Below are 27,479 nucleotides of genomic sequence, written 5' to 3'. Positions count from 1 at the left end.
AACCTGTTAAAATCAGCTGTCAAAACTCACTCTTTATAGATACATAAATTATCACAGTTTGCTCGTGTCCACATTTTACCAGTTCTTGTGAAATGCAGAAATCCTACCTCTTGTAAAGGTTTTAAAATCACACCTGGGGCTTCCCTGGTGGCGCAGTGGTTAAGAATCAGCCTGCCAATGCAGGGGAAACAGGTTCAATCCCTGGCCTGGGAAGATCCCACGTGCCGCGGAGCAACTAATCCCGTGCACCACAGCTACTGAGCCTGCGCTCTAGAGCCCGTGCGCCACAGCAAGAGAAGCCACCGCAGTGAGAAGCCTGCGCACCGCAACGAAGAGTAGCCCCTGCTCACCGCAACTAGAGAAAGCCTGCGCACAGCAACGAAGACCCAACGCAGCGAGAAAAAAAAAAATCACACCTGTCCCTTTACTCACTACCATATATAATTGTCTTTAATATTTCCTCTACATTCATTGAGAACCACATCATTATCTGATGTGTTATAATCTTTGCTTCAACTGTCAAACATAACTTACAGAGTTTAAAAGGAGAAGGAAAACCTGTGTTTACCCATTTTTTACTCTTCCCATTTTTCTTTCTTCCTGATGTTCCAAGAGTCCTTCGTTTATCATTTTCTTTCTGTTTCAAGAACTTCCTTTAGCCATTTGTTAGAAGAGTAGGGCAGCTGGAGACAAATTCTATTTGTGTTTCTTCATCTGAAATGTCTTGAATTTCCCCTTCGTTCCTGAAAAATATTGTTGCCATATTAGGAATCTGGGGTTGACAATTTCTTTTTTTCAGCACTTGAAAAATGTGCCAATTCCTTCCTGCTTCCACAATTTCTGATGAGAAATTGGCTGTTATTTGAATCGTTTTTCCACTATAGCTAAGGTAGTTCTCTCTCTCTGCTTTAAAGACTTTTTCATTTTCTTTAATTTTCAGAAGATTGATTATGCTGTGTCTTAGTGTAGATTTCTTTGGTTTTATCCTGTTTGAGATGTGTTCAACTTTTTGAACCTTAGGTTTATGTCTTTTGACACATTTGGGAAATTTTCAGCCATAAGTTCTTCTAATACTTTTTCTGCCCCATCCTCTTATTCTTCTTCTTCTGGGACTCCGATGATGTGAATGCTAAATATTTTATTATAGTCCTGCATATCCCCGAGGCACTACTCATTTTTTTCAGTCTATTTTCTGTTTCTCAGGTTGGGTAATTTCTACTATTCTGTCTTCAAGTTCACGGACAGGCATGTCTTTCCTCTGTCCCCTCCATTTTGCTGTTGAGCCCATTCACTGAGTTTTTTTTTTTTTTTTTAATTATTGTATTTTTCAGATCTAAAATTTCCATTTGGTTCCTCATTTAATCTTAAATTTATTTGCTGAGACTTTGTATTTCTTTGCTGAGACTCTTTTTATCATTTGTTCTAAGATTATTTGTAATTACTCATTGAAATATTTTTATTATATCCTTGTCAGATAATTTCAATGTCTGTGTCATTTTGATGTTGGCATCTTTTGTCTTTTTTCATTCAAATTGAAAATTTCTGGGGTCTTGGTATGCTGAGTGATTTTAAAAATTGTATCCTGGATATTTTAGGTATTATAAGACTCTGGATCTTATTTAGAACCTCTGTTTAAGCAGAACTCCTCTGACACTGTGCTGGTGGGAAAGGTGGGGAACTGCCTTGTTACTACCAGGTGGGAGTGAAAATTCAGGCTCTTCCTTGACCCCAGGTGAGGAGGGCGACTTGTTGCTGCTTCTCATGTGCCCCCCACTGACACCACAGAAGGGGTCCTCATTACCACTGAGTGATAGTGAAAGTCCTGGTTCCCCATGTGGCCCTTTTTGATACCACCCAGGCAAGGGGGAAGAGTGCTTCATTACAGACAGGTGAAAGTGGAGTCTAGGCTCCCCATTCAGCCTTTGCTGGCAGAGGGTACAGATGGGCCTTGTTTTTTTTCTGTAGCAATTGGCTGGAGTAGTACAATTGTTATGTAAAACTATTCTGTCCTGGTAGGTTGCCCCTTTCCTGGTCCTTTGGCTAGAGAAGTCTTTTCTTTGGGCTTTTTTGTCTGCACCCTTTGGCATTTCTGGGTTGCCAGCTTCTCCAGCATCCATTGTGGGTTATATGAGGCAACATCTATTATGGGATATATGAGGCAAAAAGAAAACCAGGGAACTCACCACAGTGTCTTTCCTTGGATGCTGGAGGTCCCTTGGAGGTTCCTAGCTGGTCTGCCTTCTTCTCTCCACCTTTCTGAGTCTTCTTTGTTTTATATATAATGCATGACGTTTTTTGCTGTGCTTAGTGGGAGGAATAGAAGAGAAATACATCTAGTCCATTTTGTCGAGAAGTGAAAGCCTCCGTTTAATTTTTAATAGATTTCAATTATCTGCTAAAATTCTTCATCTTGCCTTATACTTTCTTGAATTTATTCCTTGCCATTGTTTTAAAGTTTCTGATTGATAACTGAAAAAATCTGTAACTCCCGTGGGACTGTTTCTATTTTTTTCTTGATCTTTCATCATTTGAGCTGTGACAATAAAAGTAACTTTTAACTGGATGCTATATGTTATAGATTAAAATTTGTAGTAATCATTTGAGGCTCTAGATGGTATCTTGCTCCAGACACAGTTTGCTGCTTCTTGCAGGCAGTTCAAGTAGGGGCAGATCAGCTTACTCCAGTATGGGATGGGACTAATACCAAGTGGGATTCTACGTAAAAATTGGTCTGTTTCTGACTAGCCCTTACTTCTAATGTGTAGCCATTCAAGTGTCCTAACTTAAAGTTGACCGGTGCCCACTGCCTTGATAGGTGCTGAATTCATATTTCCTGCCACACAGTGGTACTACCTAAAGCTTCTGCATGGTTCTCTGCCTCTTGCCTGGCCTCTCTGCTACTAGGCATCTCTAAACTCTTAGTCACCACTTATGAATCAACCAATAACGTAAGGTGAAAACTTCATTATTTTCATCCCTGAATTCCCTTTGCTAGGATCTTGACCCCTAAGTCCTTGTTACTTTAGTAACTCTCCAATCCTTCAACAGGTTTTTTGGTGGTTGTTTTAAAATCCAAGCTTTTCTAATTATTCTTGATGGGAAGGTCTTTCTGTTTTGATCCACCCATAACTGGAAGTAAAGCTAAGTTATGTTATTATTTCTAACTTACCTGTAGATTATTTTGTATTTTTCACATGCACAATCATATCTACAAATAATGACAAATTTGTCTCTTCCTTATCAATATTCATATCTGTTACTGATATTTCCATGCTTCATGGCTGAGATCTCTTCTGTCCATATAGTAAAGTTCACATGCTTTAGTGGGGTTTTTGTTGGTTTGTTTTGGTGATAGGGAGGGGTCATAAGTGTTCCAATTTTGCAATTTTCATTTATCTTGCAGGACTGTAAATTTTCCTTTTTCTTTCCTCTCTCATCACCTAATTGTCAAAAGGTACATCTCCTTTTTCACTTTTTTTCTGTATTTCAGAGATTGCCCACTTAGATTACACCAGCCCCTTTAAATTGTGCTCACTTTGAAGCCCCTTCTCTATGGTTTGTGCTCTGATCTGCTTGCACATATTTTTTAGAGCATTCAGACTTATGGTGCACTTAGTCTTTTTGGCAGTAGTTTTACACTAACTTTAGGCCCATTTGCTGGCATCCTTCTTTCTTGAAGTTCATCTCCCTCTGCCTTCTCTCCACAAAGCCTTGCTCTGAGGTGGGATTGGGGCAGGCATGTGAAAGTATATGCAGAGATTTGGTGATTTTTCTCATTTTATTGTTAGTTTGAAGTTTCAAAATTGTCTGGCTTCAAGTTACACTGAGGTTTTTGTATAGATTTACTTTTTCCTTCTTCTTTTATTGCCTTATTTTACAATGAAATATTGGGAGATGGGGAGCTTAGGTTGCCACCAATGTTTTCAGCTACCTGGACGTTTACCTTCATTCTTTTTTTTTTTTTTAATTTTTTGGCCGCACCATGCAGCACGTGGGATCTTAATTCCCTGACCAGGGATCGAACCCGTGCCCCCGGCAGTGGAAGCCTGGAGCCCTAACCACTGGACTGCTAGGGAAGGCCCTCACCTTCATTCTTGAAAGATGTGTTCAATAGAGAATTCTATGTTGGAAGTTAATGTCTTCCCTGGCACTTCCAAAGTTTAATTTCACTGTACTGGTTTCCTTTGTGGGGAGTGATTCTAATCTCAGTCTAATTGCTAATTCTTTGAAGTTAATTTCTTTTCCTTCTGACTGCTTTACATTTTTTTTCTCTTTGTCTTTGATGCTCAGCAGTCTCACCAATGTGTCTAAGTGTGGATGTTTACTTTGTCTGTCTTGGATGGAGTTTCATCTACAGATACCATTTAAAATTCTCCGTCGTTGTCTCTTAGTTTCCTATGCTTCATTCTTTCTCCTCTTTCCCTCTAGAACAAATTATCAAACATGCATTAGTCATATTTTTACCCCTCTCCTTCCTATTTTCTACCATTTTATCTCAGCTGCAGAGGAGACAATCTATAGATCTGCCTTCTAGTTTCTGCTTCTCTGTGTCCAAACTGCCATTGCAACTATCCATTTTAGTTTCTGTACTTTCATTTCTAGAAGTTCTATTATTTTACCTGTGATAGTCTCAGGTTTATCTTTTATTTCTTTGAAAACAGTAAGTTTATTTGCTTTACAGTGTTTGATAATGTCATCATCTGAAGCTGGTGAACTTTTTCTGCTTTTTTTACTGGTGGTGTCTGATTTCTCTACATGCTTAGTTATCTTTGTCCATGTTTGGTCATCGCTCTTGAAAAATAGTGAGATCTCCAAATCTAGGATGGAGATACCTTCCACTAGAGAAGATCTGAGTTGAACTAGAAGTAGTCCCATGTAGCTTGACACCTGGACTACCCAGGCTCTACATACCTGACTAGGTTCTAGACATTGTGTTCCCTCCTATGCCCACTCCTTTTCAAATGTGTTCCATTCAAGTCCTGCTGAATAGCAAACTGTACAATCCTTTCTCTTCTGCCCTCCCAACACCCACATCCTCCAAATAAAAGTCCAGCAGCCAATTCTATATTATCTTCGCAACTTTTCTGGAAATCTAAATCTTCTAAATTATTTTTAAAATCTAGCAGTCATCCAATTCGGCTATTACCATAATATGCCCATTCCCCATCTATCCCATTCCCTAACTATCTTTAGGATCAATTTTTCTGGGCACCTGCCATCTTTCAAACACCAAATCAGAAGTCGGTTGATCTTGAAAAACTCTAATAGGAATCATACAAAAATAAGTGATGATAATACTTATAAATATTGCAATAACTGCAAATACTCGAAATTAGTAGTGGTTCAGATCTAGCAATCTAGACCTTCCCTGTGATTCTTTCACTTTGGCTCAACCTCAGTGACAATCACAGAATATAATCCATGTTAAAACAATTTCTATTTAATCCATAATCTCTTTCTACATGTTGTATCTTAAATTTCTCTTCCTACTACTTTTATTTTCCACCTACAGCTCTGACTGTATCAAAATCTCTTCATACGGCTTCTAATTGAATCAATAAACTGTCTTAGCTGAACTTGAGGCATCCATCTCTATATACTCCCACTTCCAATTATCACATTTTTCAATCTAATCAAGCTTCTCACCCTTCTGCTTTCAAGCTTTTTCCAGGCTGGCCTCTAAACTTGAACGACTTTCTACTCTAATTCTTGCTTGCCTCGTTCATATTTGTTTACACAGTAATAGGGAATAGGATTCCAGGCACAATGCCAAATAACATGCTTGCTTTTAACATTCTACTGATTAATGTAGGTGGAAATTGTGATACTAAAGTTAAAATTTGGCTTTATAGGCTGATTTCATTGCTTTTGGATTGGGAGTAATGGTGTATTTATCTGAGGTTTGTAAACAGCATATCACTGCAAGTGAGAGTAAGAGATGAAGACCTACATGATAGCATTTATTCATAACTGAGTAGTGCATTAGCATTGAGCATTCATGTTTACTTTGCTGAGAACCATCAGCTTCTAGAAATATGAAAAACTGAACATAATCGGTAGGTTACTATTTATAACACAAACCAAAAGTTTCTTGATTGAGTTATGAGAAAACTCTAGACAAAAATTCAGGAAAATATTTCAAACGTTGGGGGAAAAAGAGCCATCATTATGGTTCATATTTCTCGCAGCAGTTAAGTAGGGCTGTTTTCACTGAATAAGCATAAATATAATCTAATTTTATTTAAAAACAAATATGAAGCATTTGGCACAATTTAAAACTTTACTGCCGTGCTATAGACAATTTATGGAACCACATAATGGAAACTTTTATTTTTAGTATTCATGTCTAGGGATTTCTTCTAAATTTAAAAGGCCACCTGTAAACAGATCTTTGTTCATATATTTGATAAAATAACTTTCTTTCACAGGGATCAGAAAACAGCATATGATGCTGGTTACCATGGTAATTCAATTCTGAGTCAAATATTATGTTGGGCCCTTTGCTAACATTATTTCGCTTAATTCCCGCTACAATCCTTTCAGGTATTATTCCTTAACCAGTAGAGAAACTAAGACTCAGAGAATGTTAAGAAGCTTATACAAAACTAAGTCACATAGGAAGCAAGAGAAGAGCCAAGAGTCAGTCTGAGATTGGTTCAACTCCAAAGTCCATGCTCAGATCTCTATGCTGTACTTCCTCTATAGCAGACTTTCTTTTCAGAGGAACCAGTCACTATAGAAGTACAGCTTATTTCCATTTCTATTTTTCTGGTCTGGAGTATGAATTCCTTGTCAGCAGAGCCCATGTTTTTTATATAACTTTGTTTTCCCAATTCCTATTAGAGCAGCAGTATCAACAAGTTATTGCTAAATGAAAAGGGGATATTAAATTCATTGCCACTGTGCCTAAAAGTGCCAGGACACATTACTCTAACTCGGCTCATCTGTAAAAAGAACCAAATTTTAAACAAACAACCTTGAAATGGGTACATAAACCTTTCAATGGCCACTTTTATTATGCTCATTGTGGAATGACTGGACACATATCTATCTAGCTGAGCTGTGGCTACTATGTAATTATTCCAGAAACATAGTTTTATTTTAAGTCAATTCATGAAGACAGAAACACTCTGCAGCTAACAACCTGTATTCCTTGCCTGGGACTATTTTTCCCCTCATATAGGTAGAAAAACTAAATCCATAACTTTCGAATTGGAACAGTAACTTTTTCTGGTCTATTGCTTTTGAAAAAAGATTATGAGACAAAACACAAAGAAAGACAAACATCATAAAATAACTTTTATACAGGATTAGTAGATCTGTTTACATATAAAAAACAGAAAGGCCCTCATTACAGTTAGATTTCACATAAATTACACAGATTGACTTTTTAAAACTACTATTCAACTTTGTTTAAAGTCCCTTTTAAAAATTTCATTTTGAAGGCACAGTGCATGAAAATGAACCAAAGACTGAAGCACTTGAGATGACTGAGTTTTGGGCACCTCATATAAATAGCTATAGATTGTTGTGGAGCTGGGGAATGTCACTCTGAAAAAATGGGGAGGTGAAAAGTTGATTTTTAATCTGTGTGTAAAAAAATACCATTATGGCATACCTCCAGAAAGTCTGCAGCATGGCCAGCATAGAAGGTAGCTAGTATACTCATGTTATGCCAGTTGTAAAAGCCATAATCATACATATTTATATAATTTATATCCAAATGCCTCAAAATGGTAGCCTATTTTCAAATTTCACAATAGATTCTGCCAAATGGAAATCAACTAGGATAATATTCTGAAAGTCAAGTGGAATATTAATGAATTATTGCTAAGAATAGGAGGATCGGATGTTGGGAAACATTTCTTCATGAACTGGAAATCCAAGTTCAGCTGACATTAATCAAGGGCTCTAATCACCCCCCCCCAAAATCTGCTTTAATTAAAGCAAATCAGAAACCAAATACTTATCAAAAATTTGCTATATAGAAGATCATTGAACACCAACCATAGTGGACTTTTTTGTAGTAACATTAAAGTTGCTACTGTTAAGAACAATTCCACCAGAGAACCATAACATAGGGCACTATTACAGCATTCATAGCCAAGAAGCTTTTAATACAGCAGGGACAAAACCTGGCACAAATGCACTTCAGGCCACAAGAAAATAAAATGATTTACTGCCGAGAATAAATGGAAATAGAAGAACAGGTCCTGGTTACTGAGTAACCTGGTGTTAGCTCAGAAACACAATAAGCTCAGGCATAAGCACTACCTTTTATTTATTTGTCAACTCATAATTAGTTTTAAGTTCAATATTCATTAATTCAGCAAATCCCATTCAGGTGAAAGTTACCAAAGATTAACCAATCAATCACACTGGGCCAAATATACATTACATTTCCTTTCCGGAGGATGACAAAGTCCCAAAGCACATCCCCTCCAAAGAGAATTGCAAGCATTCCTCAACTGGATGGGATCCCAACTACTACTCAAATGTTCAGCAAAGTACATCAAAACTAAAGGGTCTTTCCTTCTGAAATTAACTTGAGTTCATCTTATTGAACTGCATAATCAGTACAAGTGCATTTACATAGGCAGACACTTTGAAAATTACCTACTCAATCACTTTGCTTTTATTAAGGAGCTGGGAGGGAAGAAGGCTTACAAACTGATCACCAGGACAAAAAAAAAAAAAAGCCTTGTGAGTAAAGAAAGGCACAACTCAGGCTTGGGCAAATTTCTTAATACTGTGATACTTACTTGCCTCCATGACTCCAAGGAAATGGAAAGTCTCTAGGAGAAATACTGAAGAAATGCATTCCCCATGCCATATGGCTTCAACGCCTTAAGCAGTTGATGTGGTCTAATATTAGATTAGATCCACAAATAAAAGACAAAGCAGGGCAGAGAACACAGTCTTAGTAGTCATTATCCTGTACATTCATGTTAACAGGTAACACAGGCTGAGAAGGCCTTGTTTTCCAGAGCAATGCATTATTTAGAAATTCATTAGAGATTCAAGATTCATCGCAGAATTTGGTTTCCCTTTCAGGAAAAATAATTAAAAGAACTATTTGTACGTTCATCTCTAAAAATAGTTTACACATGCTTAAAAGGCATGGACTCCAGCCACTGTGATGTACAGTGAAAGACATGTTTAAGACAGAGATGAATTTAAAAGGCATCCTCTAGTGAAGACCAATGCTAATAAAGTAAAGGCTGTCATGCCAACTTTGTTTCATTTCTACCTGCAATGTCCCAAGCAGAGCCAGCCACTCATAGGCCCTTTGTTGGTTTTCTGACTTTGCACTCAAAAATAAAGCTGCAAAGAGCAATACCACCACATCATCCCCTTAAGGAAAATGCAGAGCATTATTAGAAGAAATTAAATCATGTATATTTCATTAAGTATTAGCACCCCACAAACTCTGTTCTGTGTACGTGGTGGGCTAAGAGTGGGGTGGCAAGGGCTCAAAATTTCGAGTTGTTAATAACAGGATTAATACCAGAATGGCTTAACCTGGACCCACCCAAATTAGATCACAGATACTCATTAATAAATGTCATGACTTCATTATTCCTGCTAAACCAAATCTCTGTTTATGAAGCCACTTTGGGTACATTTCTCACAATACTTGGTTGAATGACCTAGATGGGTGGTAAAGCACTCCACATGAAGGCTTTGGGATGATAGATACATTAATGGATATAGAATAAAACTTGAAAAGATAAGAGCAAGTTTTTTGATCCCCTGATTTAGTACAAGTTCAGCAGCAACTTGGCCATTAAAACATTCAAAGGTATTAAACCATTAGATCATTGGTAAGACACATACTTACAAAAAGCATCATTTCCGTTGAATAGTATGATATGACAGACACAATAAAACGCAAATCTTTTAGGCCTTTGCAGTAACCCCACTGGCACTGAAGATAACACTTTCTCACTACAGTGTTACTTTTTTTTTTTTTTTTTTTAATGGAGGGAGCCATATTTAAGTGCTTTCAACTGAACTTTTAACAAAATTGGTTGATCAAGAAGAGACTGTCAAATGAAACACTGGACAAAGAACCCAATCACACGCAGAGGCCTTTACGAATAAGGCTGGCCAAGCTATTTCAATAACAGGATGCTATGATAGGGCGCTGGCTTGGGCTAACAGGAAGTGTAGATATTCTGCGTTCAAATGTAGGTTAAGAATGTGCAAGTAGGTCTCTTCCACGCCTCCAGGTATTTTCAGTAGAATTCAGATCTTGTCGATTGCCAAGTCATCTGAAAACCCTAAGTGTACAGCATAGAAAAAGGTTCAAATTTAGGAAATAGTAAAGAATTAGGCATTCCTAGAATAAACTAGTGCTTCACAGATAAAAGCAACAGCACCTGTGGGTTTTTACCAAGTTAAAAGATAGGCAGCACGAGTTTTAGCTTTTGCTAGATCTCCCTCTCGGCTCTACGCAAATGGACACTGAGATCTTTTACAACAGTCAACAAGTTCTCCCTTAAAATGGGGATGTTTACAACTTTGCTAAACCTTACACAAGAGGTAGTGAAATCCTGCTTAGAGCACAGCCCACCAGTTCTGATCTAGCCTTGGAACAGGTAGAAAGCCAAATACAGAAGCCCGTTTAATCATTTCCTAATGTTACATAAGTTTCAAAATCAATTCAGCCTCCATTAAACCTGAATAATAAGAGAAACTCCAGCTATTTAATAACTAGAGAAAAGTACTCCTCAATAGGTTGAAAAAACCTCGAGTTTTTAAAGCTTTATGTCAGATTCTGACTGCTGTCCCTGCCTTAATGTTTCTGGATTCTTTTGGCCATTTAAAATAAAGAGAAAAAGCTAAAGCCACTAGTAAACACCTGGTGTGCAAAATACAACATCCACTAGTTGGCTTTCTTCAGTTATAGCATAAGCTCCAAACAGCTCAGCTTAAATTAAGAAGAAAAACAAAGTGGCTGTCCCATCTCTGCATAAATAGAAAGCAGATTTTTTTTTTTAAGGTAAGAGTACTTTAAGGAGGGGAAGTTCAAAACTGCCAGCCAAATTCACAGAGAATACAAATTTAGCAAGTTAACTTCCCAAAGCTCTTTGAAGAAGCAAGATAGTCTCTCTTCTTAATGCGGTGTCTCCCAAAAGGAACTGTAACTTTGCTTGGTACTTATGCTGGGAGAGATGCAAGGTGTGTGTTTCAATGTTTGCTGGAATATAATGTTTCCTCTTCAGTGTCTGTTTCATCCTGGAACTCATGGCTTAAGAGAGACTTCTTGGAGCCAGTTGACATCATGCGAATTTCATCTTCATATTCATCATGATGCTGCCTGAGCCGATGAAAGCCATCCTTGTGTCTGTTAGACTTGATTGAGCAGATGCACCAAATAATGCAAGCTGTTAGGATCAATGCCGACATGGTGGCACCTGTCAACCAAAACCATCACGTGAGTGGTGTTCTAGTTGAAGAATATAAATAAGCAGCTGCTTACGATAGCACTTTTTATATTATGCCCTTCATTTATTTTATTTTTATTTCATTCACTTAAAAACAACCTTTTTTATTACAGAAGTAGTACATGTATCATGTGCAAAATTAGAAAAATACAGATAAGCAAAATACTAAAAACCCAAACCCCAAACTCCACTTCACATCTCCATTACCCCGAGGTCATTTTTAACAACCCTAGGGCATATTTTTTCTGGATTTTCCTACACGTGTGTGTATGTACACCTATATTTTTTCTCTTACCATAATGAAATCAAACTGTGTCTACTGTTGTGTAACCTGCTTTTCATCAATCAATGACTTCCACTTTTCCTTTCCGGTAAATTTTCATCTCATCCCAAATCCCTCATTTATTTAAAATATTTTTACATAAGGTTATCAGAATAACAGTCTAAGTAACAGAAAATAATACAAATAAAATCATAATAAAAATTAAGTTCATGGGACTTCCCTGGTGGTCCAGTAGTTAAGACTCCAGGCTCCCAGTGCAGGGGCCCATGGTCAGGGAACTAGATTCTGCATGCATGCCACAACTAAAGATCCCACATGCCGCAACTAAAGATCCCACATGCGACAACGAAGATTCTGAGTGCCGCAACTAAGACCCGGCGCAGCCAAATATTAAAAAAAAAATTAAGTTCACAACAGCAAATGGGTGGCAGAGCCAGATTTAAACTGAATCCCAGCTCCTATGTTTCTAAGCACTTAGTGATTTACACTTTATCAAGTTAAGAACTCTACCGTAGTTTCATCTTCAAGGAATTCATGGAAAAGACTCTGACAAGTACAGGTTTCTGGCAACTGATTGTACTGCTGAACTGAATGAATAAGCATTTTCAGAACTCTAATGAAAAACCGATGAACTCATAAAAGTGCTAACAAAAGATCAAGATGAAAAAAAAATTAATTACATGGGACTGAGTGAATTGATGAGGATGAGTATAATTTTTGTGACTTTCTGTTTGAATTAAAAAAAAAAAATCCCACAAGGACTCAGAGGCAAAGAATATACAAATCAATTTTCACTGCAAAGTAAAGGAGCTGTTACAGTGGAGGATTACTGGACTGAATGTCTATATTATGACATAGTATGAGTGTGTTTCGTGTTTGGTAATTGCAATCATTGTTGCTTTTGTTGTGGTCATCCATTTACAATGCTTGGTGTCAGTCTATTTATCTCTTGTAAAAATAAAATACAGTGTGTGTGTGTGAAAAAAAAAATGCAGGTTGATGACAATAATGACAAAAAATACTAAAAAGGAGCATAAGAAAATAAAAATAATTTTAGTTATTGGACTAAGTTCTTTATAGGTTTATTGAATTGCTTTATCTTATTGAAATTTATTAGAGAGTTTGTGGTGGAATATATTTTTACTTTAAGTGAAATTATTCTCTTAGATAAATATTCTGTTTTTTCTAATATCCTATCTTCAGCACTTTTAAACTTCAGAGTAAAAAATTTTCATGTCGCTAAAAAAAAAAAAAAAAAAGAACTCTACCGTAAACACCCCATCACAGGCTCTATGATTTGACCATGTTTCCAATATACCACTCTCTCTCAACTAAGGATCTCTCCCCAACACACCCTGTAATAAAACTTGGTTATTTTGCATCAGGTCCAAGTTGTACCTAGAAATGAACCAAGGTTCTCTGTGTCAAAAGATACAGTACAGCAGAGTATTTATTATTTTACAACATTTTTTCTTTCTAAACTTTCAGTGATTCAAGTAATGGCACACATTAAGCCTGGAGAAAACAAATATTCCCTCCTTCCAGGATCATGGAAAAAATAGAACTAATATAAGTCAAAGTCCAAGGGACTTATGATCTTAGTATAAAGCAAATCATTCATTCAATCAACAACTCTTCATTAAGACCCACTACATGCCAACCCATGGTTCTAGGCACTGGGGGGCAGATGAAATCCCTGCCCTCTCAGAGTTTATGTTTTAGTGGGAGAGATCGAATACAGACCAATAGATGACTAATACAAAATGTAACGGCAGGGAGTGATAAGTGCTTTAACAGAAACAAGTGGCGGTGAGATAGTGACAGGGGTACTATTTTAGCTAGGGTGATCAGGGAAGGCCTCTCTGTGGAGGTGACATTTGAGTACAGACCTGAAAATGTGATGGGGCAATCCATGAGAACATATGAGAAAATAGTGTTCCAGGAAAATCATGTTTAGATAGGAGACGTTAGAAGAAAAGTGATTAGTTTCAGGTGATTATGGAGGTGATCCACTCTCAAATTGAAATGTCAGGATTGGTTTTAACTTCAACTACTGAAAATTTAAATTTTTTTACCTGATACAGTTACCACAAGCTCCCTTGGCAAACCAAATATCCGGTTATCTGTGTCAAAGACTATTACCACAGAACTGGCTGCATCATGATGCACAAAGACCTAGGAAGATAAAGTGCCAGAATTAGGAAAAAGTTTACCTAAGGGATATTGTATCCCCGCTATATTCCTAGGGCCTTTATAGCAAACCAAGGAGACGGTTCATTGTCATCTAAAGTACACAATATGCCACAAAAATTTCCCTTTTGTTGCTAAAGGATAGAAAGATAACAAGATATCATAATCAAGAGGTGGTCACATTTTTCTTTATTCCCCACAAGCTTTCTAACAAGAGTTTCAAATTAAATATAAGTATTATTAATAATAAAAATTTACATGAGACCACTCAAGTTGAGTTTCTTACCTGGGAATGTTGTTGCTGATACCCATCGGCAATGGCATTGATGTTATGGACACCTGGGGCTAACAGTACATGGAAATAACCTCCCTCTTTTGTGTGTACCTTTATTCCTTCATTGAGCACAATGACTGCTTTAGAGATTGGTTTTCCAGTCTTATCTTTAACAAATCCATGAACTCCCTTGTGAACCTTAAAAAAATAAATGTTTAAGATATAAATTTATGTTTTCATAATGCCAGATATTCTAGAGGCCATAACTTGAGGCCTGACAAAAACAAACAAAACAACAAAACCCTCCATAAGTCTAGCTTATTCGTCCCTCCCCACTGACTCTGACCTTGTTTGCTACTCATTCACTGTTTCAGAGGCACAGAGATAGAAATAAGGGGAGAGAGGCCTCTGATAGAGTCAAAGCCTAAAATGTTCGAACCCAAATCTTCCGACGTCTCGAATGCTTTACTTCCCACCACAGGACACTGTATCGAGTAACTCCGTGTGATATTCAAATGGAAGAGCTGGCAGCATCTCACAGGGTTAAATTACCTCAATATACATCAGATAGGTGAACTCATGGCACCTATTTAGGCAATAAAAAATGAACAAAACTCTCCTTTCTACATACATTTAAAATAATACAAAATTTTGGTAAAAGATTAAGAAAATATTTTGATAAAGGTTTTCATTGACCATATTCCTGGGAGTTCGCTTCTAGTTAAAAGGGAAAGACTCACCTCCACCAACATGCTAAGAAGAGATTTTTTATTTTCTGCCCACAACGAAGGGAGTTGTGCTGCACTAGGAAAGTAGCAGCAGCTTGTGTATACTGTGATTTCCGGACAGTGGCCATAGGTAACACTATAATCCTGGAATATAAGATTCAAAAACAAATGTAGGAAAATTAATAAGTAAAAGTAAGAATGAGGCTGTGTAACATGACAAATGGAATGAATGGAATAAAAAGAAAAGCTGGGTGATGTAAACAAAGAATCTGTAAAGCATTTTACAGCAAATATAAATAAACCACTTGGTATTATAGCCAGTCACAAACATGGCCACTCCTAAGAGAGTTCTTAAGACCAGGGACTATGTCTAATTCATTTTTATATCTCCAGTGCTTCCTACAGTGACTGGCAGTAGAGGGGTTCTTATTAGGGTTTGTTGAATAAATGAATAAGTACATGCAGAGGGCCAGCTTCCCTCTAAACCCTGGAACTTCACAGCTGTTACTGCTGTTTTGGAGTTCTTAGAGGTAAAAGCACAAGTATTTGCTCTCTGATACCCTCAACCTGCAGGCTCGAGCCTACCATACAGCAATATAGCAATTATTTAGGTAGGAACTACTTGCGTGGACAGGTTCCAAAATCTAACTTACTACTTTTTCCCCCCAAACCCGTTCTTCTTCCTAATTCAGTTAATGACAGTAACTCATTTTCTCACACAGGTATGAAATATTTTGTCTTTGACTTCAATTTCTTGCCATCATCCAGAATTTGGTAAATCCTGTGAATTCCACTTCTACAATATCTCTGGAACTTCATCCCTTGATTCCATTCCCATTGCCGCTACTCTAATCTAGGCCCTCAGTAGTTCTCGTCTAGGCTATTCTAAACACAGTCTCTCCTTCCTCCAAACCATCTTAACCCACTGTTAAAAGATTTCCATAGAATAGCTCAGATCATGTCACCATATCCCTGCTCAAAACCTTTCATGGCTTCCCATTCCTTACTAAAACAAAGCATTCAAAGCCTCAAACTCTCTTTCCATTCTTGTCTTCTGCTGCTCTCCATTACACCCCATATTCTAACTAATGTAGACTGATTCTTTAAAAAAAAAAATTTATTTTATATTGGAGTATAGCCAATTAACAACATTGTGTTAGTTTCAGGTGTACAGCAGAGTGATTCAGTTATATGTAGACACGTATCTATTCTTTTTCAAATTCTTTTCCCATTTAGGTTATTACAGAGTATTGAGCAGAGTTCCCTATGCTATACAGTAGGTCCTTGTTGGTATAGCAGTGTGTACATATTAGACTGCTTCTTGACCTCTGCCCATACTGCTTCCTCTTTACGGATGTCTTGGTTCACCATCTCTGCATCCCTAATGCCATCTCATCTACGAAAAGAAGGCTACATCTCTAACTAGGTGTAATCTTTTCTGTCTTTAATTTCTCATGGCACATTGAGATCTCTTCTAGATCACAGTGATTAATTCTGTAACATAGTTATTTGTATAATGGGCCACAGAATATTCTCTATCTTTCATATAGAAAAGCGCCTCACGCATAGCAAGTCCTCAATAAATAAAGGAGGGAAGGCAGGCAGAGAAGGGAATGAAGTCAATTTTATGGTTGCACGTGTGAACGGAATGATGAGCTAACCACCCATCTGCTAACAACTCCTGACTAATTTGAAATGGATGGACAACAAATGAAAATGCTCTCAGAAAGAAATTAAAGAAGACATTAAATGGAAAGACGTGCTGTATTCTTGGATAGCAAGACAATACTGTTGAGATGTCAAAACAGCCCAAAGTGATTTATAGATTCAACACAACCCCTAACAAAATTCCAACAGCCTTTTTGCAGAAAAAGAGAGGCCAATCCCAAAATTCAAGTGAGACTGGAAGGACCCTTGAATAGCCAAAACAATCTTGGAAAATAACAAAGTTGGAGAACTCACAGTTCCCAATTCAAAACTTAGTACAAAGCTACAGTGTTCAAAACAGTGGTCCTAGAATAAGAATAGACATATAGGGGTTTCCCTGGTGGCACAGTGGTTGAGCATCTGCCTGCCAACGCAGGGGACACGGGTTCAAGCCCTGGTCCGGGAGGATCCCACGTGCCGCAGAGCAACTAAGCCCGTGCGCCACAACTACTGAAGCCCGCGTGCCCAGAGCCCCTGCTCTGCAACAAGAGAAGCCACCGCAGTGAGAAGCCTACCCGCTTATGAGAAAGCCCGCGGGCAGCAAGGAAGACCCAACACAGCCAAAAATTAAAAAAAGAAAAAAAAAAAAGAATAGACATATAGACCAATAGTATAGAATTGAGAATCCAGAAATAAACCCTTACATCTATGGTCAATTGACTTTTGACAAGGATGGCAAGACTATTCAATGGAGGAAAGAATAGTCTTTTCAACAAATGGTGCTGGGACAACTGGACTTCCATATGCAAACAGATGAAGTTGAACTCCTACTTCATATCATATACAAAAATCAACTCTGAATATATCAATGACCTAAATATGAGAGCTAAGTCCATAAAATTCTTAGAAGAAAACATAGGGGTAAATCTTTATGACCTAGCATTTGGCAATGAATTCTTAGATATGACAATAAAGCATGAGCAACAAAAGAAAAAAACAAATTTGGCTTCATCTAAATTAAAACTTTTGTGCATCAGAAGTTTTCTTGACATTATCAAGAAAGTAAAAAGACAACTTACAGAAGAGGAGAAACTATTGGCAAATCAAATATCTGGTAAGGGTTTAGTATCCAAAATATATAAAGAATTCTTATAACTCAACAACAAAAAGACAAAAACCCCAACTTTAAAATGGGCAATGGATTTGAATAGACATTTTTCCAAAGAAAACATACAAATGGCCAATGGGCAAATGAAAAGATGCTCTCAACATCATTAGTCATCAGGGAAATGCAAATCAAAACTAAAGTGAGATACCACTTCACACCTACTATGATGGCTATAATTTAAAAAATGGAAAATAAATGTTGGTGAGGATGTGGAGAAACTGGAACCTTTATACATTGCTGATAAGAATGTAAAATGGTTCAGCTGCTGTGGAAGTTTGGTGGTTCCTCAAAAGTTAAACAGAGAATTACAATATGACAAGCAAATCCACTTCTAGGTATATACTCAAAAGAATTGAAAACAGGGGCTTAAACAGATACTTGTACACAAATGTTCACTGCAGCATTATTTTCAAGAGCCAAAAGGTGGAAACATCTGTCCATCAAAAGATGAACTGATAAACAAAATGTGATCTACACATACAATAGAATATTATTTAGCCATAAAAAGGAATGGAGTAGGTGATGTATGCTTCAGAATGGATGAACCCAGAAGGCATTATGCTAAGTGAAAAAAGCTGGACACAAAAAAAATATTGTACAATTCCACTTATATGAAATATCCAGAATAGGCAAATACATAGAGACAGAGAGTAGATTAGAAGTTACCAGGGGCTGGGAGAAGAGGAGAATGGGGAGTTATTGCTTTGGGGCACAGAGTTTCTGTTTGGGGTAATGAAAGTTTTGAAAATAGATATGGTGATAGCTGCACGACATTGTTAACGTAATTAAAATATCACTGAAATTATCATTAAAAATGGTTAAAATGGCAAAAAAAACTGCTGTCAGAGGTTAGTTAATTTAAGGGCTATCATGTCAAGGAAGCCACAAAGCAGATGCCATTCACTTTACTATACCAGAAAAGTCACCTATTCTTTCACTCAATGTCCAATACGTATTTATAATTCCATTCTCACCGTATTCTATAAAGCATACCTTCATGCTGCCCAGGTGACTGTGCCATTCTGCTCCACGCATTACTCCTCCTGGAATATTCTCATCTATAAAAGCATTGAGAGATGTAGGATCAGCAAGATCATAAGGCCAGTCCTCATCCTCTCCCAAAACAGCAACAACAATAACAAAGGGTAGGGAAAATACCTACCTGATTTATTTGGGCAACTGGGCTGACCCATATGCATCGATGGATGATTATTTGCATAAAGAGATGCCAAATGCTTTAGAGTCTCTTTGTTTTCCACTACAAAAAGAAAAATACAGAAGTTAGCAGAGAAATTGAAAAGATTTTTCTCCAAGTTCAACTTCATGGACACAAAAGTCATATTCCTTTCCTTCTAGTAAATCTTGTACCTCACTGAAGTTTATTGAGGAGTTATTATAATTAAGCACACAGTTCTGTTCACCCCAAGATAATCTGACCAAGAAGATAAGCATCTTCCTTATATTAAAAGGCACTAACGGCGAGTTTAACAAGTTATCACACTAAAATACAAACCTATTTTGGTATGTTTTACTACATTTGGGGGCGACTGTGGCCTAATTACAATATTCCTTGTAAGCTGCATTGAAAGCAACACAAATTATCTCCATATACAATGGCCTCAGAGAGATTCAACAGGCAACTGTTTAACTCACCACAAGGTGCAACCAGTCAGTCAAGGTTTAAAGCAGGAGAGGGCAATTCTGTATTGTTAATGTTTGGTTACATCATATGGATTTCTTGGGGTGGGCGTTGTGCCTTATTCACTTTTGTATTTCCAATGTCTAGAGACATAATAATTGTTCCATAAATGTTTATGGAGTAAAAATTGAGCAGATGTGACAAGATGGCTACACTGAATAAAGCTAGGCCATCATGGCTACACTGAATAAAGCTAGGCTCCCTCCTCCAAGTAACTGAACTGTTGATGTATGTACAGTCCTCTTAGGTTGTTTATTCATGCAGTGTGCTCAAATGCTCACCATTTAAAAAAATTTTAGAAGGGATATTACCTAATTGAAATTTCCTATTTAAGCTTAAATAGTATATATGTAAAGTGACATTCTACATACCTGTTTGTACTGGCTTGTCATATGGGTATGTGACCAACACTGAACCACCATCTAAAGCAACAGAAAGACTGAAGTCCTGTTTCTGAATCAAATTTTCAATGATGGCTTTAGTTTCAGGTTGGGAGGCATTATCTAAAAAATAGAAATGTCAAACATAAAATATCAAGTTTTAAAATTTTAGTATGAGCAGCTAAGAAAATATTCCCTACCTGAGCACAGTCAAAAGGCTAACTTACAAAATCTGTAGATAAATACTTTATTACTCCATAAGCCACTCCCTCAAGCAAGAAAGATACATCCTAGGAGGTAGGTTATTTTGAGTTTTACACACTTTAGGATAATGTTGAAAGGTTACTGACTCTAACCAAGTTTAAGAAAATTCTTACTGGAAACAAAAAGGGATGGACATATCCTCTTTTAAAAAATAATAACCCGTCCTTGAAAGAAAATAAGATTTTCAGAAATCAGGGTATCTTCTGAAGCATTGTTTGCAAAAGCAAAAAATTAAAAAGAAACTAAATGTCCATCAGAAGGGAAACTGTTGAATAAACTAGAGTACTACCATATATTCATAGCATAAGATGCCATTAATAAGAATGTTAGAGATCTATGAGTATTGAAATAGATAGATGTCAATGATATATCCAATAAAAAAGTTGCAGAACAATATGTATAGCTGATGATCCTATTTAAGTAAATAAGAAACAGGCCCCTTCAAATCAATATACACATACATCGTGTGTGTGTGTACGTGTGTGTACGCTCATATATAGGAGAGTAGAGAGAAAGAATATACATCTCTGTATGACTATGATGAAAACCTCCCCCCCAATATTATTGATTGAATTTCTAAGAAAAAAACTTGAATTACTTTTGCAAATGGAAAACAAGAAAAATTTGAAAAGTTTTCTAGATGTCTCTATTCATTTATATTGTACATCCTAGACAAGAAAGCACCCCTTACTCATCTATAAAATAGGATCAACCAATCTCCTAGCAAAGAGAAATAAAATTATCTACAAAGTACTTTAATGACCTAAATATTGGTCTTACTTGTGAAGTCTGTATCCAGGTCTTTGCCACGAGCATTTGTCTGTCCTATCTTTGAAGTACAGTCTTTCTCTTGTGCTCTCTCTCGCCCATCTGGATTTAGAGAAGGTACAATCACAATTCTAGTCCTGTCGACCAACTAAAATAGAAACAGAAATCAATGAGTTTATTAGCTCTATGTGGAATCAAAAGGTACTCTCCCATGCTTCAAACAGAAAGTCTTTATTGCTTGTTTTAAACACGGATTTAAAAGGCAGAACTGAAAAATAAATAAAATTCTCTCTTGCTCCAAAAAAATTAAAAAAGAAACAAAAAACTGCACAACTACTGTTCCCAGAGACCTCCCAATAACTTACAACAGGGTCAGAAACCACTGTCTGTAGGCTAAACCCAGCCTGCTGCTTGCTATTGTAAATAAAGTTTTATTGACACACAGCCTTGCCCATTCACATGACTGTTTTTGTTCTGCAGTGGCAGAGTTGAGTAGTTGCAACACACAACATCTGACCCACAAAGTCCAAAATATATACTATATGGCCCTTTATAGAAAAAGTTTGCTGACCACTGGCTTAGGTCAATAATAACTGACCAATAAATAAAAATAATACAAATACAATAAACACAATAATATTGTATTCATAATATTGTACTTCCAGATTAAAAACTGGAACATATAATGTGACAAATATCAATGTATGTCTGGAAACACTGAGACAGAAGAGTTGAAATCAGCATATCAAAAAAAAAAATGAGGTAGGATATTTGTCTTACCCATAATTTCTCCCTCAGATGAGCCATATCCAGAGGTGTTAATACCTACATTTATGGCATGAATTTCTGATATAATTCATCCTACATATTTCTAATAGTAAATCAGAATAAGTGATCCCTGGTTTATTTATTCTAGGAAAATTGTCAATAGCTTGAAAATATATTTGCAATCCTTTAATTCATTTATTCTGGAATCTCTGAGGGAGATTTTTTTCCTATATGCTTGGGCTTAACCATATGTCTCTGGGTATATGTATATTTTCTTGAACTCTCCAGACAATTCTGGCACTTAGCTCAAAACAAATGGCAATCTAAAGTGATCTAAGCCTAATTAGATCAGTGAGGCAAATTCTCATAAACTAGGAGTTTTGAAATTCCTGGTAGATGTTTTACCTGGGGTATATAGTCTCTTATAACCTTAAGATCAGTAGGTAGTAACTCTGGCCAAATGTAAGAATAACCTAAGGAGCTTTTAAAGAAATATTGATGCTTCTGGGGATGGAGCCCAGGCATTGGTGTTTGTAAAAGCTTCCCAGATGTTTTCAATGTATAGCCAGGGTAGAGAACCACTGTCCTAGGTAATCTCCCTTTTAAAAAAGAACAACAACAAAAATCTTTGAAATACTCCTGCAACTCACATGAAGAAGTCAATGGGATCTGCTCTGCTGAAAATGGTAAAATAATTTTTGATCAAGTCTGATTTAAGTTCATCTCACCTAATCCCACATCATGGAATCCTAATCATGACATCAATTCTTTCCAAATTTCTTTCAGGGGAGGCAATAGGGTAAAACAGAACAGCACAGGCTTTAGAGTGAGACATGCTTGGGTTTAAATCCCTGCTTTACCACTTAGTAGCTGTGTGACCACCTGTAAGTTACCAAATATCTCTGCCTCAGTTTTCACATCTATAAAATGAAGCTAACATAATTGCAGGGTTGAGGATTAAATTATGATGTATGTAAAGTACCTAGCACATAGTAGGTATTAAACAAATACTAGTTCGTTTCCCCTTTCCTAAGTTCTATATAGACAGTGACAATTAGTGAGTGTTGTAGACAGATGCACACTCTTTCCTTCCTTTCCCTAAGACAACACAGAAACTAGGTTGCTTAATCATACATAACCAGCTTCTGGATCAACATTCTATTCTATAGTCATGGGCGACTAAAGTAGGCACTGCCATATCACTTTTTCTAAAATCTCTTAGCATCCAAGGTGTCCAATAATTTCATCTTTATTACATGAAAAAATACCCGATTTCTCTTCTACCTCATTTTTCAATATAGTATCCTAGTTATAAATAACTGGCAATGGAAGTCCCTCTAATTAGAATATACATCACTTTGAGTAAAGATTGGAAGGGTAACATAAAGGAATAGAGGACTGAATGCAAATCTTTATTATTTTTTTCCTCTATGGCTCTTAATATATACAAAGAAATATAATAGAAAGACACTATTAACAATTACTATATACCAAGGTCCATTTTTAAAGAGTAAAGTTTATAATGACCTTAAAAGTACCTTTGTATAAAATCTAACAGGAAATTAAATTTAAAAAAAAAAGGTGCCTTGATATCAGTGTATCACTGAGCTTTTTCCTTTTAAAGCATGTCAAAACAGGCTATTTTCTTACTTGGGTAACAGCTGAGTTCTTTTTGTAGTTTAGGCAGAGAAATTCTGCCAGAGCCAAAAGAAGTTCAGTTCCAACTGGAGCATTTCCATGGATACCAGCAACAAAACGAATCTTTGGTTCTTCAGGCTCAGATACATTGGGCTTATTGGAGATTTCAAGGGACCAAATGTGACGATATTCAGCACTCTGTCCCAAACTTTCAAAAACCAGAAACAAAAAGTCAGCAAGTAATCAAGTATTATGTTAATGCTGCCTTACAGATTTTAAAAAAACAAATGAGAACAAAATTTGAAAAGTCTTAAAAAGTCTTTAAAGAGTAAATCTTTATGTCAGAATACTTTAAGAAAATTAGGTTCCCTTAATCAAAGAAAGTCAAATAGATGGGAGATACTATCAGATTTAGGAAAGATTATGATTAGTTCAACATTCCTCCAAATTGTCATTCTCCTATCATCTTCATAATATTTACCCAATCTTCTATAATCTATACTACTCTTTAGTTAATACATGTCTTTTTTTTTTTTTTTGCTGTGCCGCCTAGCATGTGGGATCCTAGTTCCCCGACAAGGGATTGAACCCGCGGCCCCTGCACTGGAAGCATGGAGTCTTAACCACTGGACCTCCAGGGAAGTCCCTAGTTAACATATGTCTTTTAAGTTAACTCACTTAAATTTTTATTATGGAAATATTTAAATATACAGAAATGCAGAGCACCTTACTTTTAAAATCTAAATTAATTTACAAAAATAAGACATTTTATACTTTAAATGAAGTACCAAGATTACAGCAAAACTAATTTAAAAGGCCTGTTTTCTTTGATATAAAGGGAGATTTACAAGAGTTAGATAGAAAAAAAAATATTGGCATTAAATTGAGGATTAATAGAATAGACAAAGTACCGCTTTCTCACAATGGTATTTAATGATACTTAGCAACTGTTGGAGGACCACCTAAAACTGCCTTGTGTCCCACCACTGGCAGGTGTTGCATATTTGCTGGGGAAATATTTAACTAAGAAGTGCATGTTTAATTGAAAGGTTAAAAAAAAAAAACTTAAATGAACTAAGTAAATGGATAGCAAAATAATGTCCAATTTTTTGTTTTAAAATAAGAAAGTCTGTAACGTCTATATGGCACTAACATGGACAGTATTAAAACCTGACCTGGGCAGAAATGTTCAAGAGTCAGTTGCAGAAGAGAGGTAATTGGTATTGCCAAAGTAAATATCAGTCTTTGCAATTACAGACATTATAAACCAGTATTTGAGAAAGTAAATTTACTGGTAAAATTAAAAGAACCAATGAAGGAAAAAAAGTGAAAAAGTGAAAGGCTAGTTAATGTTCATTAGGTTTGTAGTAGAGAACTATAAGTTCAGGGCAAAATGTAAAGTAAAGGCCCTAAAATAGGCAAATAATAGGAATCAACAAATCAAGGAAATAGTTTTGAGACAGTGAAAGTGAAGCAGAGAAGCCTAAGAAGTGAAGGTAAAAGTTGTCTCAGCCTTCAGTTTTACATAAGCCAGTACTGCATGTTTTCCCAGAACCCTCAATCACATATGTCCCTAAGGCTTCAGGGAACCATGACTCTGAGTAGAGACTAAAGCACAGAAAATGACAGCCAACCAGGCTTCATTTTCTAATTTGAAGAAAAGGTTAAACATGATCCCTGACAAGTGAGCTCATAGTTCCAAATTTGTCCCTGCCTCCCGCAAAATGAAACAAACTAAATAATATTTAGTCAGAATGTGAATCTGCAGCTGAGAAGTAGAAAGGGTTTTGAAATCAAAGTAATCATTAGAAAGAATGATTTTACATTTTCTGGAGGCACAGGCCACACATTGCTAAACTAGCAAGTAATTCTGCTCCAATGTTTCTCATAAAAGTTTCCAAGATTCATTGTTAGAAAGATCTCCAAGCAAACATCTGTTTCAAAATAAGTGAAATCCAACTCTCTATACATTCAGCTCCCAAATATCTCTAAATAAATTACAAGAACCATTTAATGTGGCTTATGCTAAATGTAACCTCTTTAAAATGAAGAAAGAAGGAAGGAAGGAAGGAAGGAAGGAAGGGAGGGAGGGAGGGAGAGAGGAAGGAAGGAAGGAAGGAAGAAAGAGGGAGGGAAGGAGCAAGGGAGAAAGAAAGAGGAAAACAAGGCAGCAAGAAGGTGACACTTACTTGGTAAGATTTGTAATATGTGGATAGTTCATCACAAGTCCTCTCAGAAACTCTGATAAGTCCTTGTATGAATGGTATCGATAAAGAGCCAGATTTGAGGAGGAGCGTAACATGAAGGCTTCCAAACCATTCTCAGCTGAAAGGTCTTTAATTAAAGTTTCAAACTCTTTAGTAGTCGGATCGCTGGCACCCTCATTGTTGGTGCTGTCCCCCTTGCCTTTCTTTGATTCATTGTTTGAATCTGTTGAAGATCGAACAAGTGTGAAGTTGACCTGAACAGCACCTTCACTGTTTACGGTCACATTCTTGGTAACTGGATTATACCTGTAATAAAGGAGACAGATCAGAGCCACGCTTCTGCAGCTGGAGTACCCAAACCCTGGGAAAACAGAGGTGTGCAGAGGATATGTGAATCCTTGAGATAAATGTGGTGCATCTCCCTAAAGGGTCAAATTGTTAACTTTGTGATAATTTAAGATTTGTTTTAAACATTAACGAAGACCATACAAGGGTAGACTATAAAACATAAATGAGTTTTTAAGATTAAATATATGACTTCAAAAGAAAGCTCATGCTTGCAGTGTATACTCCCATATTTCCTGGAATCTGAGTTCACTTGTCTGTCATCAGGGAGTATGGTGGAAAAAGTTTGAGAAGTACTAACTTAGGACATTCTCTGCCAAACGCATCATTCTTGCCCCATTTTTCAGATACCTTGATGCTTTGTTTTTTCCAATACTATGCCAAAACTGAAAAAAACCAGAATAGACTTCTTTACTCCTTAAAGTTCTAACCCATTCATTTACAGACCACTTGATATTTGAAAAACATTTTTTAAAAAAAGGTAACAATAACTTTAAATGTTTCCATGTATTTACCCTTACTTCAATGAGTGTTCAAACTAACTCTTCAGAAATAAGAGAGCTAGTAGGGGGAGGGGAAAATATTCTGTGGGAACACCTACATGTATCAAATATAAAAAAGAAAACTACAAGAGGATAAAAATGATAAGTTTCGACTAAAAAGTAAGGTGGCTCCAGTTCTAAGGTATTTGTAAAGGAGGAGGAACATAAGGAATGTTAAGTTTTTTCCAAGGGAAAAGGTCATAAGTTAATTTTTTCTTTTCAAGTAAATATATCTTTGTGGTGAGAAAAACTGTAAAAAATATGAAAATGGCTTTTCTCAGAGAATTAGCAGTAAGTAAGAAAATCTCACTCATGCAAGAAGGCAAAGGTACAATAATAAAAAATAAGTGTCTGTGAAAGAGTTTTAAAAGGGTACAAATGTAAAGTGGTGGTATTTTGGGGACAACATGACTAGAAGTATGCAGAAGTCTTTTTTTCCCTACTAACAAGTACTTCCCAGAACTGTTACCCATAGTGAAGGACATCAGTCACTATGGCTTTACATCTGGACAGGGGAAGGTGACCTGAGAGGATGAAGGTAAAAGAGGGTACTGTTCAAAGTGAATAATTTCACAGATTTCTTACATCTGATGGTTCATGTACTCACTGTGCCACCAGAGAAGAGTCAAATGTGTAACCAGCTCTAAACCTCTCAGCGTTAAACTCAAGGTTGCTTAGCCTCTACAGGGCTTTCTGGCAATAATCTTTTAGAATGGAACTATGCTTGTTTCATCTCCAAGCACTCAATTACAAAGCATTCAGTAACTCACCCTCGAGCAGATGCTGTGATTTTATAAGTTCCTGGAACCAACAGACGCCAGTAATCTCCAGTTTTGTAAGTAGTTACTGGGTGATTAATTTCAGCAACACTAATGGTGGCATTTAATATACCTCTGCCATCTGTGGCATCTAGGACGAATCCTTTGACACCCTGATGAACCTGGATAAAGCACAAGAACACCCAGATTTTACTGATAAAGATCATCATCTAATTATTTTGGGAGTTCACATCCAAAATAACAGATTGTTAAATAATGTAAACATGTAGAACAAATAGGAATTCAGGGGCTCAGAGTAAAGCTAAATGTAACCGCCCATTAAACAAAATATTTCAGTTTCTGAAAGGCT

At 36.6% G+C, this 27,479-nt stretch overlaps 1 protein-coding gene across 1 annotated transcript in view; it reads right to left on the bottom strand.

The window, feature by feature from the left end:
- Nucleotides 1-9,884: 9,884 nt before the first annotated feature.
- The window catches only part of CPD (carboxypeptidase D), a 69,808-nt gene continuing 52,213 nt past the window's right edge, over nucleotides 9,885-27,479 (bottom strand). Inside the window, exons 11-21 of the mRNA XM_036836116.1 lie at nucleotides 27,122-27,291; nucleotides 25,447-25,770; nucleotides 23,270-23,465; nucleotides 20,864-20,999; nucleotides 19,811-19,942; nucleotides 18,903-18,998; nucleotides 18,734-18,798; nucleotides 14,938-15,069; nucleotides 14,210-14,395; nucleotides 13,809-13,908; nucleotides 9,885-11,420 (exon numbers count right to left, since the gene is read on the bottom strand). Coding sequence (XP_036692011.1) covers nucleotides 11,194-11,420; nucleotides 13,809-13,908; nucleotides 14,210-14,395; nucleotides 14,938-15,069; nucleotides 18,734-18,798; nucleotides 18,903-18,998; nucleotides 19,811-19,942; nucleotides 20,864-20,999; nucleotides 23,270-23,465; nucleotides 25,447-25,770; nucleotides 27,122-27,291 — 1,764 coding nt within the window. The 3' untranslated portion in view covers nucleotides 9,885-11,193. The remainder of the gene's footprint in view (nucleotides 11,421-13,808; nucleotides 13,909-14,209; nucleotides 14,396-14,937; nucleotides 15,070-18,733; nucleotides 18,799-18,902; nucleotides 18,999-19,810; nucleotides 19,943-20,863; nucleotides 21,000-23,269; nucleotides 23,466-25,446; nucleotides 25,771-27,121; nucleotides 27,292-27,479) is intronic.

This window comes from Balaenoptera musculus, chromosome 20 (genome assembly GCF_009873245.2).
Source record: "Balaenoptera musculus isolate JJ_BM4_2016_0621 chromosome 20, mBalMus1.pri.v3, whole genome shotgun sequence".
Classification (NCBI taxonomy): domain Eukaryota; kingdom Metazoa; phylum Chordata; class Mammalia; order Artiodactyla; family Balaenopteridae; genus Balaenoptera; species Balaenoptera musculus.
The sequence above is the reverse complement of the archived record's forward strand: the minus strand, read 5'-3'. Positions and strand labels throughout refer to the sequence as shown.